Here is a 17,941-nt window from a genome sequence, read left to right on the forward strand (position 1 = left end):
TGTGTCCAAAGCTGCCTATACTAATTCTAAAACGGCTCAGGCAGTTACATTAAACAGAACGAAAGCAAGTTCTGTAATAAATAAAGTAATTGGCAAGTGTCATTTTGATGAACTTGCAGATGAACTTAGAAACAATAAATTTAGCATCATAATAGACGAGTCTACATATATAGGATCCATAAAAACTCTAGCTGTCTGTGTGAGATTTGTATCGAACAGACAATCCAACACCAACGGGGGCGTGGCGACAAAGTTCTGGAAACTTGTGCAAATATTTAGCGGAAGTGATCCCGATGCCGCGTATCAAGGGGCTACTGCAGCACGTCTTTACGATGAACTAATTAAGACATTTACCGATGCCACTAATATCGTAGGATAGACTTGTCACTATATCTAAATCGCGTTCATTTAGTATGCCCGGAGGACTGTAGGCAGCCATAAGCACAAAGGGGAGTCTGCCTATGTAGGCTCTAATAGCCACTGCCTCTAATGCCGCTAGCTGGGGAAGGAGATACTCACAGTGCGCGATCGTTGAACGAACGAACACCGCTACACCTCCGCCTCTTCTACCCGCTCTATCTTGTCTATAGACTTTAAACCCCGCGCTTAGTTGGAGACCCGAGTCCCAACCTGAACCGGAACCGGCCTTTACTAGGAGACGGGGTTTGTTAGTCTCGCTCTAGTTGTGAGACCTTTCACCAGAGCGATGTCTAATATGTCAGGCAGTTGATTTGCAGCATCCAGTACGTGTGTGGGTTCCCTAGGGGCCATCACGACATATCCGTTTCCTGTAGCAACACTACTTCAGTGAGGCGTCTATGTATGACCCGCTCCGCCAGTTTGCTGAGACAACTGAGGAGACTAATAGGCCTATAGTTGCTTGGATTCGTCTTATCCTTTCCCGGCTTTGGAAAGAGAACTACGTGAGCCTCTTTCCAGGGAATGGGATAGTGACCGGAGGCCAAGGTGTTATTAATTATATCTGCTATGCGCTTCATAGCTGACCTTGGGAGATGCTGCAATATAATTCCTTGGATACCGTCGGCTCCTGCGGCCTTATGAGGGCCGAGGCGACAAATGAAATGGGCAACCTCGTGGGTGTTCGTAGGTCGTATCCCATTTTCCGGCTCCCTGCTAAGGAGGTCTCGAACCGATTCCTCAACAGCTCTGATATGGGGCAAGTTTAAATTTTGTTCCACGGGTTGAGAATTGGTCTCTAGAACGTCTGCCAGTGCGGTAGCCTTCTCCTCAGGAGTAAAGGCCGTGACATCTGGACCGACTACTAATGGGTGAATAGATTGAGACGGATTGGACAGAGCTCGAGATACACGCCAGACATCTGATATGTTTCCGCTGTCCATCGTTTCAACCTTGGATTTCCAAGCATCCACGACCGTGGGCGATCTTTAGGTCTCTAATATAGGCTGGCAGCTGCATCCGTCCTGGTTGTAGAGACCGCTTCGGTATTGCTGCAACCATTGCCTTTTTAATGCACTCCGTCAGGTCGCTAACTGACCTATCTATCCCTGCCGGAATGACTTCAGGGGGGAGTGGTGGAAGCGTAGCGGCTACCTGGTCTTGGAAAAACACCCAGTCTGCCGCCTTGTAATTGAATTTCTCAGCGGTTGGGGAGAGTTCGACTGGGTGCATGATCTCCATTATCACCGGTAGGTGGTCGGACGGAAGATCATCCAGCGGAGTACGAACCGCTAGGAATGTGCTCATACCGGACGCGTGGTGGGACGGCTGTGAAAACCATCTGCGACAGGGACTACGCAAATCTCTGCAGGTTCCTGACAGATCGGCGAGTAGCGTTTAACCTGCTTCGCCCCAAAAATGAGAAGCCTCTTCGTTTTGTACTGAGAGGAGTCGACATTCATACCACAGAGGAGAACATCCAGGGCGACCTGGATTTCCCAGGCATCACCGTCCGGCGAGTGACGAGGATGCACTCCTCTAGGACGAAGACCAAACTTCCTATGGTCATTGTGGAGATATACAACACCCCCGAAGGCCTGGATAGAATTAGAGCCCTACGGCAGTGTTGCCTGATGCGGATTACGATTGAGGACAATGTCCCCAGCAAGCGTCCACCTCAGTGCAGCAACTGCCAATGGTATTACCACACTCAGGCTAGTTGCAGAGTACAGCCAATGTGTCGGGCTTGCGCACGCCCCCATAGAACTAGAGACTGTCCCAAGCCCAACAATGTCCCTGCTACTTGCACACTCTGTGGCGGCGCTCACACCGCCAACTACGGAGGTTGTCCTGTAGCTCTCCAAGTTAGGGATGCCACAGAAGGATCGAGCAGTGTGGCCCGGCGGAGGAGGGCAGAGCTCGAGGAACAGCGGACGCTCCAATACGAGTGGCTCCGACAGCAGCGGGTAGAGCGAGCTGCCAGGCAACAGCAGCTGTTCCTGGAACAGCAGCAGCAGGTTCGAGCCTCTGTGAGGGAGCCCCGTGCGGTGTCACGCATGGAACTTGGGCGGATCCGTCAACAGCAGCAGCAGACGGTAATCCCTCCCCTGCTAGATATGCCCGTCGCGCCTCTGTGGTCGACCGTGGCAGCAACAATCCCCAATCTTGCTGCCAATAGTGGAGAACCATTATCCCAGCGCCCTAAGCGCAACAAGGGCAGCAGAAAAGTCACTAAGGCTACCACGGCAGAGCCCACCTCAGCCCCTGTCCCACCAGCCCAGCAGGAAGCTGTTGCAAGCACCTCGAAAGGCGTGACCGATCCAAGTGCTACCATCGAGCAAGTTCAGAACTTTGCTGAGGCGGTGCAACTAGCTAACCCTAACCTGCCGCTCGCCCCAATCCTAGAAGGATTAACTAGGATGATAGTTCTCCTGATGGAGAATCCTATATCCGCCCTCCCGGAGTTATTTAAACTCCTAACCTCCCTCGTTTCCCCTATTGGCCAGACGAAATGACGGAGCTGCTAGGATGTGTATATGGAATGCCAGAGGCCTTGAACATGTTAGAAACGAGTTTAGGGCATTTCTGGACGTAAATAATATAGACATAGCTTTTGTAACGGAAACGTTCCTGACACCCCAAGTAAATTTCAGATGCGCGGGGTTTACAATTTATAGATTGGATAGACCAGTTAGAAGAGGCGGAGGTGTAGCGGTGTTCGTTCGATCTACGATCGCGCACTGTGAGTATCTCCTTCCCCAGCTAGCGACGTTAGAGGCAGTAGCTATCAGAGCCTACATAGGTAGAATCCCCTTTCTACTTATGGCTGCCTACAGTCCCCCGGGCACACTCACTGAACGGGATTTAGATATAGTGACAAGCCTCACAGATAGGTTCATAGTCGCCGGCGACTTCAATGCGAAGCACGCTAACTGGAACTGTAGACGCCCCAATCGGCAGGGCGATAGACTTTTTCAAAATTCCACAGGAAACGGGTACGTTGTGATGGCCCCTAGGGACCCCACACACGTACCAGATATTGCTAATCAAGTTCCTGATATCCTAGATATTGCTGTGGTGAAAGGTCTCACAACCAGGGCGAGACTAACAACTCTGGATGATCTTCCATCCGACCACCTACCGGTGATCATGGAGATCATGCACCCAGTCGAACTCTCCCCCACCGCTGAGAAATTCAATTACAAGCCGGCAGACTGGGTGTTCTTTCAAGACCAGGTAGCCGCTACGCTTCCATCACTCCCGCCCGAAGTTGCTCCGGCAGGGATAGATAGGTCAGTTAGCGACCTGACGGAGTGCATTAAAAAGGCAATGGATGCAGCAATACCGAAACGGTCTCTACAACCAGGACGGATGCAGCTGCCAGCCTATATTAGAGACCTAAAGATCGCCCGCAATAGAGCCAGGAAATTGTGGAAGCGTACTAGGTTAGATGAACACAGAGTAGAGATGAACCGCTTGCGGAGGCGGATCAGTGAGGCGGTCCACGAAACGGTCGTGGATGCTTGGAAACCCAAGGTTGAGACGATGGACAGCAGAAACATGTCAGATGTCTGGCGTGTATCTCGAACTCTTTCCAATCCGTCTCAATCTATACACCCATTAATAGTCGGTCCATATGTCACCGCCGTTACTCCTGAGGAGAAGGCTACCGCACTGGCAGACGTTCTAGAGACCACTTTTCAACCCGTGGAACAAAATTTAAACTTACCCCATATCAGAGCTGTTAAGGAATCGGTTCGAGACCTCCTTAGCAGGGAGCCGGAAAATGGGATACGACCTACGAACACCCACGAGGTCGCCCATTTCATTCGTCGCCTCGGCCCTCATAAGGCCGCAGGAGCCGACGGTATCCAAGGAATTATATTGCAGCATCTCCCAAGGTCAGCTATGAAGCGCATAGCAGATATAATTAATAACATCTTGGCTTCCGGTCACTATCCCATTCCCTGGAAAGAGGCTCACGTAGTTCTCTTTCCAAAGCCGGGAAAGGATAAGACGAATCCAAGCAACTATAGGCCTATTAGTCTCCTCACTTGTCTCAGCAAACTGGCGAAGAGGGTCATACATACACGCCTCACTGAAGTAGTGTTGCCCCAAATCAGGAACGAGCAGTTCGGCTTCCACCCTGGTCGTTCCACTACACTCCAGGCACTCCGCATGACAGAGGACATTATCTGGGGCATAAGCGCGAGCGTGTCGTAGCTGCAGCTTACCTGGACATCGAGCGAGCATTCGACAAGGTTTGGCATGAAGGGCTCCTGGTTAAGCTACTGGGCATGGGAGTCCCAGATGGAATGGTACGCCTCATTTCAGATTAACTCCGAGGCCGTATATTCAAGACCCGAGTAGGCACTAGTTTCTCCACCCCTCGTGAAATTCACGCAGGTGTCCCACAGGGATCGATTATCGGTCCCATACTTTTCATATATTCATTAATGACCTCCCGTTTCGCTATATCCACGGCAGAAGTAGCCATCTGTATATCTATGTAGATGACACTGCCCTCTTGGCGATGGGCAAAACCTACAGGTTAGCGTCCCGTAGATTGCAGTCGATCTTAGATCACCTCCAGCCGTGGTTCCACGACTGGAGAATCAAGGTCAATGTAGATAAATGTCAGGCCATACTCTTTTCACTAAGAGCGAGGCTCGAAGACATACCACCTCCACCCATACTTTTCGGACAAGCAATGCCGTGGATGAACCAAATTAAATACTTAGGGATCATTATGGACTCTCATCTTACGTTCCGAGATCATATCCATTCCCTTCTTCGTAAGGCCAATGGATTGATGGTTAGACACTATCCCATTCTGGCGGCCTTCACTCCTGACAACCTGGGGGTAGGACTTACCATGTATAAGGCCCTCATTCGGTCTGTAATAACCTATGCCGCACCCGCATGGGGTTTCGCGGCAGTGACCCATCTCCGGAAACTCCAAGTTATCCAGAACCAGGTGATTCGCATCATAACACATCTCCCGCGAGTCGCTTCGAGAGAGAAGTTCCACGATGAGCTAAACTTGCCAACCGTAGACGAGTTCATTGCACGATTGGCTAGAAACCTGTATGAGGCCGCTCGTGCCAGCCCCAACCCGCTCATATCAGGCCTCGGCCGGTATGATCCTAGGTTACGGCGAAGACACCAGACAGGTCCACTAGCTATTCTCTTAAGACAGGAAAACAGGGAGGCAGGTGTCACTCCCAGATTTAGGTAGTAGATTATTAATTCATGACTTAATCTAATAAGCAACCGCTGTGAAATGGCCTGCTCTAACTCGGGCTATAAATCCATTCTATCCCTCTTACAGGTCTACGGAGTGAAGAGTCAATTGACTAGTCTCTGGATCTGACAGAAACCATCAAAAAGCCAATTGGCTAATTCCGTCGATGATGGTTAAATAACTTGAGCTAACATATCGTCCCCAATAAGTCCGTTTTGCTGATCGATGGAGTTGTAATAGAGCCAATTGGCCAGTCTACATCCATCGAATCAAGTCATTTTACCTAAGAGCCAACTGGCTAGTCTCTAAAATTGAGACATCTCATCCTGCCTAAGGTTTTTCCGTGGTTTTCCTAAGGCGTTAAGACAAATGTCGGGATGAGCCCTAAAAGAAATGGGCCACGGACCTGCATTCACTTCCCCAGACATTGGTGACGGCTCAAAATTAATTATTATTCACATCGAACTCGGGCCCTAACAGAATTCAATCGTCCCCTTGTACAGATCACTGGAGTCATCAAAGAGCCAATTGGCTGGTCTCCTGATCTGAGAAAAATCATCAAAGAGCCAATTGGCTATTGTAAGATTAATCCCTACGCGTTCGAATCTTCAAACAGCCAAACTGGCTATCACCGTTTCGTGCCTAGACTTCTCCTCCATCGCGTCTCTCCTCCGGATCAGGTCGCTGTACTTCTGCCCCTCCTCCCCCCCCGTATGTTGTAGCTAATCAGTTACGTCCATTTTCGGCTTACCCACTGGAAATTTCTAGCGCTCCTTCACTGGGGCGGCGAAACCCGAAGTGAGACAAGTGGCCAAGAGGCTTGGAGCTCACATATTCAGCTTTTCACAGCCCCAACTCCCCCCTTGCAAAAAGGACGTGTTTTCACGTACCTTTAAAGTTTCTCCTCCCACTTCCCCCCACTCATTCATTAATTCATTCCCTCAGATATCACTTAACCCTGAAGATGAGGAAGATGAACATCCTCGAAACGTCGGTGGATCACCAACTTATGACCTGGCTGGAAGCCCGAGAAAATTTCCAATTATCACGTCGCCAGGAAAGCTTCAGTAGTTATTTCAAATTAATCAAGCTTTACGAGGAATTTCCATACTTTTATGACTTCAGAAATAAGGACTATCAATAGGATTCGGAGGGAAAATGCACTGGAGTTTATTTGTAAAAATTTGGAGTCTGTTCGTCCCAATAATATTCCCTCCGACATCAAAACAAAAATAAAGAACATCAGAAGTCAATATGCAAGAAAAAAAATTAAACTTTCAATTCATTTTAATACAATGAATATCTATTGGACAATTTTGTTCCAGTTTGAAATCTTTACTGAGAACATGGAATAACCCTTTCTCCTGCCTTCTGGACCTCCATCTCCGTTCCCAGTCTCTCTCTCTCTCTCGCTTTTTTTTTTTTTCATTAGTGCAAGCTAACAAAGCACTTGAAGCTGCAGAAGCTAAAATAGCTACTTTTTATTGTTAAAATCCATTCTGTTCATTTAAAAGGCTTACCACATCATTCACACGTTGCTCGAGCTCAACAACTAGCCTCGAGTAGCAGACGAGAAATCTGCCAAGAGTGAACGGTGATACTACATTTAGCCGACAGAAAGCGCAACAATTTGCGTCGACTTGTGGACGAAAAATCTGCCAAGTGTAAACGGTGATGCTACATATAGCCGACAGAAAGCGCTTGATGTTGCGCGACAAATAGCAAGTGTAAACTTAGAAAATTCAGGTAGTCGTTTCTAAAGGGAACTTCACTTCCTTTGTTCGTTTGGTTATCTGTTTAGGTCAAAGAGTTTGTAATATTACTAACTCTTTGGTTTAGGGGTTTACTACAAAACAGCAGCAGCAATAATAATAATAATAATAATCATCATCATAATCATAATAATAATAATATTTAAAAGTATAACATTTCATAGGTAGCTGGTTTTAGAGCAAAGTAGCTGGATTTTGAAACAGATGTGGCTGGAAATGTAGTTCCGAGGTTGGCAACGCTGATCTGCTATATGTATGGGAAGACCAGGTAACTTGATACCCTAAGGGTGAAACTAACCATTTTTCCCCCATTACTACAAATGCTAGTGGATTATGGTGATTTTCTAGTTTGAAGGTTGAATTTTCTTTTGCCAATATCGTTTCGAATTTCGATACTAACAAATACTATAAATGGTAGTGATTTTGTAACTGGTATGTTGGCAGCTGAGGCAAATATCGACAATATTTGCCGGTACTGGAGTTCCATGAAATTAAAATTGTACTAGATTTCTCAGCCGGTTACTGGAAGATAGTGAAATTCGAACTTATTAATAATTAATTAATATTAGTATTAATATTAATACATAATAGTTATTTTATGTGTTGCGTTGTGGTTATAATTCAAGAATAGTCAGATAAGTACGAATGAATATAATATACTTGGGCGTGATAATGCACGTGGGAAATGGATAGAAATATTATTTCAAATTTTAATGAAATTCTTTCGTGTTTAGATTTTTATTACTATGTCAAAAAAATGAAATAGTGTTGCAGTGACTCCTCCAAGGAAGAAAATGTGTGGCATTCAGAGTACGCTTCAGAAATCTGTAGTTCACGTGTATAATGAGTTGAAGAAAGAAGATAATGAAGAAGGAATTATGCTAACGGAGACAGCAATTACAACCAGAATAGGAAAATTATTAGGAGTAAGTATTCTTAAGCATACATTTCAAAGTGGTATTCAGTTTTAGGAGTTTGCACTAATAATTTCATAATTGTGGTCAAACAAAACAAATTTTTAAGTTATGCCTAGATGTTTAATCAAGTCAGTGATTTTCATATTGCCAAACTAAATTCATTTAAGAAACTGTAATACTGCAGTAGGTGATAGCTTAAATACATTTACAAATTAGACGAACAAATAATCAAACAGCACGAAAGTAAATTTCCAGTTTTCTCTCTTAGTATTAAATTAACCGTTCAGATCACAATTTACATGCCACATCGGCCGAAGAAAATACAAGTCATATTGTAATTATTAACTTGATATTGCAGCAAATATTACATGAATGTTGGCCTGTTATGGTGCTTAAAAATAATTCAGTTTTATATAATAACTATATAACATACTCTATAAAGCATAGGAACGTTGACTCTGGCTGAATAATTTATTCATGACTGGTCTAAGTAATATTAAATATGGTGTTCCTTCAGAAAAGCTACCCCACCCAAAGTACTTGTTAAGATATAACACTCGAGAGGACGAGGACGCACTACTGGGAAACTAACCATTTCTCTTCGTCATGGACCTCTCGCATGTTATATTGGTAATTAGCAGGGAAAGGATTTATATGTAAATACATATTTACTTATAAAGCTAATATAATTTATATTTTGCATTATCTTTATGTTTCACAATGTGTAGGGTTGAAAAATCCTACTTTTATTTTCCATATTTTTCCATATTTTAGAGTTTAGTACATATTTTCGTTAATTTCCATATATTTTCCATATTTCATATAAAACAGTCCATATTATATTAGGTTTAACAATAAAACAAAACAAAATTCCATTAACTTTTAAAAATACATTTCAACAATAGAGATTTAAACACATGTTCAGTAATCCCTTTAACATCAGAGTTATTTGAAAATTAGCAGTCCTATCAACAATGGGAAAGTAAGTTACAAAACTGTATTAATTTAATTTAAAATTTTTAACAGACTTCAGTTGTGCAGCTCAACAGTTAAATGCCAGTCAGAGTACACATAGGTTCAGTTTTGTAAATCATACTATAAAGACGGTAAATATGCCAAAAGTACGTCATTCAGTCAATTTAAAATCAAAACTAACAAGTTACATTTCAGAATTTAAAGAAGATGGTTTATCAACTGACAATAAAATATTATTTTGTAATTTGTGTCAGTGTGCAGTATCATCTACACAAAAGTTCCTGGTGCAACAACACATTACAACTAGTAAACATCAGGCCAACAAACAACTAAATTCCAAGCAGAGACAATTGTTTTTAACACAACCAACAACATCGAATGTAAGATCTGAGTTTAACATCGACCTGTGCCGTTCTCTCATCTCTGCTGATATTCCTCTCTACAAACTAAAGAATAAGGTCTTCAGGGAATTCCTTGAAAAATATACTCAACATACAATCCCGGATGAGTCAACACTTAGGAAGACGTATGCTCCATCCATCTACGATGAGACAATACAGAAGATAAGAGATGAAATTAAAGATAGTTCAATTTGGGTTTCCATTGATGAGACTCCCGACAAAGAAGGTAGACTTGTTGGTAATGTAGTTATCGGTTTGTTAAGTGAACAATATTCTGAACGAATTCTTTTACATTGTGATGTTCTAGAAAAGTGCAATAACAAAACTATAGTTAAACTGTTCAACGAAGCTATGGGTATCCTGTGGCCAAAGGGTATTATGTACGATAATGTGTTATTCTTTATTAGCGATGCTGCCCCTTATATGGTCAAAGCTGGACAAGCATTATCTGTTGTATATCCTAAATTGACTCATTTTACTTGTGTGGCGCATGCATTTCATCGTGTGGCAGAAGTGGTCAGAGACAATTTCCCTAAAGTAGATTTGTTGATTTCATCAGTGAAAAAAGTATTTCTCAAAGCTCCCAGTAGAGTTAACGTGTTGAAAGAAATGTACCCTGAAATTCCATTGCCACCAAAGCCAATTTTAACTAGATGGGGTACATGGCTAGAAGCAGTTGAATATTATGCCGAACATATAGACTCTATTAACAATGTTCTCCTTGCATTGGACTCTGAAGATGCAGTCTCAATTGATACTGCGAAAACAGTTACCTGTGACATAAGTGTGAAGAATGACTTAGCTCACATTCAGCATACATTTTCATGCATCATAAAAACGCTCAAAAGTCTCCAAAATAGGCACCTTTCACTATCTGAAAGTTTTGAAATTATAAATAGTACTGTGGAACAACTGAATCGTGGTAGAGGTAAAGTTGCAGATGCAGTAAGAGCTAAGGTAGACACTGTACTTTCAAAAAACCCTGGATATGAAGAACTACAAAAGGTTGTTGCTGTGATGAGTGGTGAATCAACAGTGAAGATTAACTTGGACTTATCCCCAGCAGACATTGTGAAATTGAATTATGTACCAGTTACTTCTTGTGACGTCGAACGCTCTTTTAGTCAGTATAAATCTATCCTCAGAGACAATAGAAGAAGATTCACTTTTCAGCACTTGAAAGAAATGTTTGTAACCTATTGTTATGGTAACAGACAATAAAAATTGTGTTTTGTTGAAACTACATTGGAAGATAAGGTACGTCCATTATATTTTTTGTTTAGTTTGATTAAAATGTACCAATATTTAACGTACATAGTCATTTTTTTATAATTTTAAGTCCATATTTAATTCCATATTTTGGTAAAAATCCATATTTAATTCCATATTTTGGTAAAAATAACTACATATATATTTACATATTTCATATATTTTTAGTCCATATAAATCCGTTCCCTGGTAATTAGTAACAAGTTTGAGGGAGGGACTACAACAATGCATTAGAATATACAGGTAAGTGTCAAAGGATTTTTGTGCTGAATGTATTTGTGGCTGTGCACTAAAACCACGTGTTCATCACTATGTAAATATCACAGAAATCAATTAAGCAAAATAAAATTATGCCTTCTTTGATGTAGCTTTTCTGAAGAATTACCTAAATATTAGCCTACTTAAACCTATCGTAGACCCAACCTAACATGTTGATCATTTTCTATTCATATAGCTGTAAATGTTGGTATCATGCATGAATTTTATGATATAACAATTTTTAGAATTGTTATGTTATTGTTTGTTATTACAGCTTGGCTTTACTACAGCCACGAATGTGATAAATTCACACAAGGGGACCCCACTCGTGACACCAGGAAAACATAGACTACGTAAACATCCAGTGACTGATGCTGATGATTTTACGAAAGATGCAATTGCGAGATTTATTTATGACAAGTTACATAAAGGTAGGGAAGTTACAGGAATTATTGTGTTGATTTATGCAATGTAATTCTGATATTAGTCATATGTATAAAAATATGGCATAATTTTCATTTACTGTTACAGGGGAAGTACTAACAGCAGCAAAAGTTCTGGAACATATGAATGATGATTATGAAACATATTTATTTAGAGTATCCTTATCATCGGTGAAAAAAATTTTGAAAGAGATGAAATTTCTATGGAGCAAAGGGGATCCTTATACACATGTACGAGAAAGTGATGTTATTCGTTTTTAAGAGAATATATAACAAATGTGGAGCGTGAGAACCCTAAACCGGTAGTATTCTTGGATGAGACTTGGATTTTTATGAATGGTAAATTTCAATGTATTGTGAGACATTGAGTGATTGAATTTTTTACTAACAAATAGGTTAACACTTATGTGGAATATGAAATTGCAATTAATATAGGCTACTAGTAATGAATTCAGGTGGGAACAACATGTTTTGCAATTAATAGTTTCATATAATAACTAGAGGTTAGTTATAAAATTCTTGAACGGTTTTCCTGTCTTTAAAATTTTTGTGTCTCTTAGAGTGTCAATGTGAATTGCTTTTCTCTCTCTGTTTTTTTAAGTAGGATCACCCACTTATTCATGAAATAAACCAGGTGAAGTTTCCAGTGACATGAATGGTGTTATTCATAGACCAACAAATGAGGGTGGAAGATTAGATGCCGGAACGAAAGGTGGATTTATACTCGGTAAGTTATATTGATTTATATTTTACATAAATTTGGCAAGAGTAATTTTTTTAATCAGGGTACAAAAATATAAAAATTGGTGACTAAATAAAAACGTGGGAAAGCCTTTCACCAAAGAGGATCTCATGTCATGTTATGTTATGTTTTATTTTCTTTATTTAAATGCTGTGAATTCATGTGACGTAATTATATGCCCAGGTATAATTTTTATTGCAGGTGCTGATTTAATTTTTTCATGCAATTGAAAGAAAAGTCAGGACTACCATAGTGCCCTGTAGTTGAGAAGTGGGTGCAAACACAGTTGTTGACCTGAGAACATTAGGGCAATGCGTTATTGTCATGGATAGTGCTGCATATCATAGCAGACTTGTGAAAAATCAGCCAACAACAAAATGGAGGAAAGAACAGCTACTGGTGATTGCAACTGAATATAATAGATTTGTTGTACTAAATGATAAGAGTTGATGGTGTGAAATCACTTTTTGATATTATATTTCAATATTAATTTCCATACTTTGCAGTTATTATTATTATTATTATTATTATTATTATTATTATTATTATTATTATTAACATTACTACTACTACTACTACTATTGCAACCGTTTCTCTTATTTCTCATAATTAGGCATACTTATAGATGCTACTTTTTTCTTTCAGGTGAAATTGAATCTACATAAGAATCCTAAAACAACAGAGCCTTGCCAATTACTGTTCTGAAGCGGCCTTCTCTTATGTGTTGTGTCTATATACAATTAATTCTTTCAGTTTTTTTTTCCCCCTTTAATCTAATGAAGTTGTTGGTTGATTGATACCAAGTGTTCAGCAGTTGATGTCATTTGTTATCTTGCACTCCAATATTTAACCAGATGATTGAAAGCTGTGTAAAGTTAAACAGTCAAGACAATGATCCATATCTTCATTGAGATTTCAGAAATGGCATGGGGAGATTCTGAAATATCAGTTCTTTGTAAATATTTGAGACAATCATGGCCTGTGATAATATGAGTACTGCCACTGTAGATTTTCATAGAAGTTCAGTTATTAAATTAGGTGTATTATTTTTACTATGTATTGTACTACATTTTTGTTTCGCTTAATTGATGAATTATATATGCTGTAAATTCAATAGTAGACTGTAGGCCTATAGCTTAACTGATGAATTGTATGTGCTATAAATTAAATAGTAGGCTGTATACCACAAGTGATGAATTGTTTATGCTTGTAATGTGAAGTAATTTGCATGATATTTATTATCAGTTTCTGTATATTTCATCTGATTGAATTGTTTATACTTTTAAATTGAATTAACTTGCTTGCTATGTATTATATTTTTAGCTTAACTGATGAATAATTGTTTAGGTTTGTCAATTTAATAATCTGAGTGCCATGTACTTCATATTTTTAGTGGAGCCACCAATGTAGCTTAGTCGGTAGACTCGTTGGCCTGCAAATTCAGAGCTGCACTCGAGGGTAGTTTGGATCCCCCATTTGGTCTGATTAGTTGGTTTCTTCTTAGGATTTTCCTCCATCGTGGAGCGGATGCCGGATGGCCTATTGCAATTTTTTCATTTGCTTTAGAATCATTCCGATTTTTGTTACCACATTGTCATGTTCTGATCTTGTTATTCTTTTAACAGTGTGGTAAGATGCAGGTATAGATAACCTTACAGTAATTTTGCTACCTTTCAGCTACCTCATTACCTCCCACTCCATAAAGTTCATGGATCCACGGAAGTACCAGTCGTCGATGTCATTTGACCATTTTGCTTAAAATATTAAAACACTGTAAAATATTGAGATTTCATGCTGTTACGTCCAATACTGCAGCAAGAATATCTGATTTTGAATCTGATAGTATGACAGCCTTCTCAGATTTATGAAGTTGATACTGGAGATTTTGTAAGCTTAAAAGTGTATCTAAATTTTCACTATCAAAATTAGTCAGTGTTTGAAGTTAGTTAGTTAGTGGCGTTTAAAAAGGGCGCGTCAGCTGCTATGGCTATTTGCGCCCTTATCTAAAATCTTTCACTAAACACAAACACAATACAATAACCAGAAAGTTTAAAAAACTAAACAGCGTTGTCACGGTTAAAATGGGGCAAACAAGTGTTTGAATATAATTCCCTGTAAAAGGGAATATACTGGTATTGTACTACAACACCACTACATCTATGGCTTGGTAAACAGGATCCATCTATAAAAAATACTGTCTGTAGTCACTCACTGACCAGATCATTTATCGTTTCTAATGATTTTTTAAATGTCTGGAGAAGTATCACATTTCTTAACATCATCTGTTAAAGTTAACTTATATACTATTCATTTTCAAATAACTTGGGATTGTGTTTTATTAGTAAAGTTTCCCCCAATTGAGCAAGTTTGAGTTCTCCAAGTAGAGTCAAAAAGTCTGTTGGGATTTTGGCTCAGTTTATTAATATTTGTGGACTGTGATTTTTTGTTCTAGACAACCATATTATCTGCAAATGACGAGATTATCATAAGATCTATTTCTTTAGTTAGACCATCGACATTAATATTGGAAAATGTATTCCTGAAAACAACAATGTGGGAAGCCCAGATGAATCTGTCTCTATTTACATATTTGTGACAATGAATCAAATAATCAAGTCATTGACCCAGTGTAACACTTTATCATGGACACCCTAAGTTTGCAATTTCTTAAGTGATTTATATTTACAGAGCCATATGATCCTTGAAAATAAATTAAAATTGCTAAGGTGTTTTGTTTTCTGTTTAAAATATCTTTAATATCTTGACTAAAATTTAAAATCTGTCCATTTGTTGAATGTAATTTTCTAAAGTCAACTCAATAAGATGAAAGTTAGTTACTAGATTCCAGGAACCAATTCAATCTATGAAATCATCTCTTCCATAATTTTGGCTATCATACTGGTAAGTGGTATCTGTCGATAACTCGAAAAGATATTAGTTGAATAATTGCTTTTCAAAATTGATGTTATGATAGATTTTCTCTAGACAGATATTGTATTTTAGATGAGATTACAAGATAAAAGTAGTGAGTTTGCTTGTTTGCCAACATATTTAAGAAAATCAGCATGTGTATTGTCTGGACTTGGAGATGTTTTGGGTCTTATGTTATTAAATTAATAGTAATATTCAGTTCTTGATTAAATATTTTTATATAAAGTAGATTGTAGATTTAATATTTCTTTCAGTTTTTCCTTAATAGTCTGACGTACACAGATAAAACTAACAACCACACCACCAACTAATCTAATAGAAATTAAAATATAATTAAATGTAGAAAAAGTAATTAAAATTATAAATACACGTAATAAACCATACCCCCTAATTTCAACAATATACTATTTTATTCCCTTTTACAGCTTGTAGATAATTATTAATTATAGTTATTACTTATTAGCATAATATTTATTGAACTTATTTGCTATTTCACTTCGTTTGAAAGATGTTATTGTGTACAAAAAGCATTTTTTGATGATCGTTTCATGCTGTATGTTGTGTATAAATCTATGATTTCTGGCCATCTGTTCTGTGTAATCCATCTTTTGTATAGAATTAATAAAATACTCTTTTGGTAGTAATTATTTTATTAATTGAGTACTTAATTTTCACCAGCTCACATTTCTTGAATCATTTGTTTTTTCTTATTTAAATTTAGGACACAAGAGCCAAAAAGAGACTTCACAGTTATGTATCATACATTTTTTCAATGACAGACGTGGAGTTGCAGAAATAATAAGTGTAAGTGTAACATTATTAAGCAATTTACAAACAAATGAAATCTTTAAAAAAGGTATCTAGAAGTGAAATTACTTATGGCTTTTAAGGACCAAAATTATTTTTGTAAGTTGATTTATTATTATTTCAGTTTTAGCCTAGTTGTATTATCCATTTCCTTACTAATTTCAAAAGATAATGAGAAGTTCATTCGAATTCCAACCAAAAGTCAATTGGTTATTAATTTATCTACCTTTAGGAAGTACAGTATATGGAATCTTTGAAGTGAAGTGACAATAATTTAATTGGTCTTGGAACAGATTTGATTCTTGAATATTATAAACTATACTTTGTTGTATATTTACGTCTAGTAACCTATTAATGCTAATACTAATAATAATGTAAAGGAATAAAAGAATAGAACTTAGCAATACATTTCTCATTATTATTGAAACTATTTAGAATAACCTTCCAACATTAAGGTAAAGTATGGTGAGTAAAGAAGTCATTCAGTACATAGGATCGTGATTTTACTACATGTGGTAATATCTGGTAACAGTTGGCAACACTGACAAGGCGGAAATATTTGCTGTTTGGGAACTGAACTTACGTGATCCTCACTAATTATCTAGGCCCTCATGCACTGTAGCACTGCCGTCGTGATCTAATACAGGCCGTAAGGTAGACCACGTGACTCGCTTAACAGCTGATCGCGAAGGGCGGTCTTTCAACCATATGAATTAGTTGCAGTACATGAAAAATAACATATATTTCTCTAAAATGCAGTGTAATCGCGTCAGTAAAATTTTAATCAGTGAATGTGAGACACTTGAGACACAATTCACTTGCAAAGTATAATATTATTTTTGGTGTGAAAATTACTTTGTTGCAGGCAAAGTTCCTATGTGTAATACCTACCTTTATTTCGATTAAATATTGCGCCCTTATGTGGTTAAGTGAATTTTTGGTGTTATAAACAGTAAATATTTGTAATGATATACACGTGAAAGTGAAACATTAACTGGGATGTAAAGTAAATTATGATTAGGCCTAAGTGCAGCATTACTGATGTTACTCTTGTCTAATCCATTTTTGTTAGTTTACCGTATTTGTTTTATTAAATTTAAATTATTGCGCCCTTCTTATGTGTGAATAATCTACATTATAAATAATACGTTTGATAATATACACAATTTGAACTAAAAGCGAGATAGGCTACATATAGTATATTATGAAAAATTATACCTTATAGTTTTCATTACTTTTACAGTATCTAGTATTGTAATTAATTGAAATAAAGCACTCTCGCTTCATTACGAAATTCTTGCACATTCATTTAAGCACGTTTCAACAATTTTCAGTTGCATCGCACGCATATTTTGATGTGTTGACATTATAGGTTATGTTTAATCTATCAGTACTTGCCTTATTTTTATATTCGCAATTATGCATAAAATTAAGCATAACGCTACGTATAGCTTGTAAATGCAATTTGTCTACACTTCAATTGTATTTATTCGTTTCATACGGTACTCCAGTCTGATTAGTTTAATATGTTACCAGGGCTAAACTAGCGCTGAGGTAGTTCCCTTCGTATTCATACACCTTGCATATATTAATTAGTTCGGTTAGTTCGGGCTTTTATTACGCCTTGCTTAGAGGATGAAATGCATCTCCACAAAAAATAAATTCAACTGTTTTCAGTTCAGAAGTTACCGGAATTATACCTCAGCGCTCGTTTAACCCTAGTTAAGTAATATAACCGTATGTACATTTCATAGGCGGGACTGT

The 17,941-nt window shown here is 38.8% G+C and overlaps 1 protein-coding gene across 3 annotated transcripts; it reads left to right on the forward strand.

Annotated features, from left to right (window-relative positions):
* Nucleotides 1–7,738: 7,738 nt before the first annotated feature.
* LOC138694366 (uncharacterized) lies at nucleotides 7,739–16,085 on the forward strand. 3 transcript variants are annotated; one of them, XM_069818030.1, is made up of 6 exons: nucleotides 7,739–8,360; nucleotides 11,529–11,685; nucleotides 11,786–11,928; nucleotides 12,302–12,424; nucleotides 12,641–12,838; nucleotides 13,085–16,085. In XM_069818030.1, exons 1-4 carry the CDS (start codon nucleotides 8,229–8,231, stop codon nucleotides 12,350–12,352), a joined length of 483 nt encoding a protein of 160 aa, XP_069674131.1. In that variant the 5' UTR covers nucleotides 7,739–8,228; the 3' UTR covers nucleotides 12,353–12,424; nucleotides 12,641–12,838; nucleotides 13,085–16,085. The 3 variants fall into 3 exon arrangements, 1 of the variants encoding a protein (XP_069674131.1); XR_011330913.1 differs by having other exon boundaries at nucleotides 7,789–8,360; nucleotides 11,786–12,036; XR_011330912.1 differs by having other exon boundaries at nucleotides 7,795–8,360; nucleotides 11,786–12,036; nucleotides 12,299–12,424.
* Nucleotides 16,086–17,941: the final 1,856 nt, after the last annotated feature.

The sequence above is a fragment of the Periplaneta americana genome, chromosome 2, assembly GCF_040183065.1.
Source record: "Periplaneta americana isolate PAMFEO1 chromosome 2, P.americana_PAMFEO1_priV1, whole genome shotgun sequence".
In the NCBI taxonomy this organism is placed as follows: Eukaryota; Metazoa; Arthropoda; class Insecta; order Blattodea; family Blattidae; genus Periplaneta; species Periplaneta americana.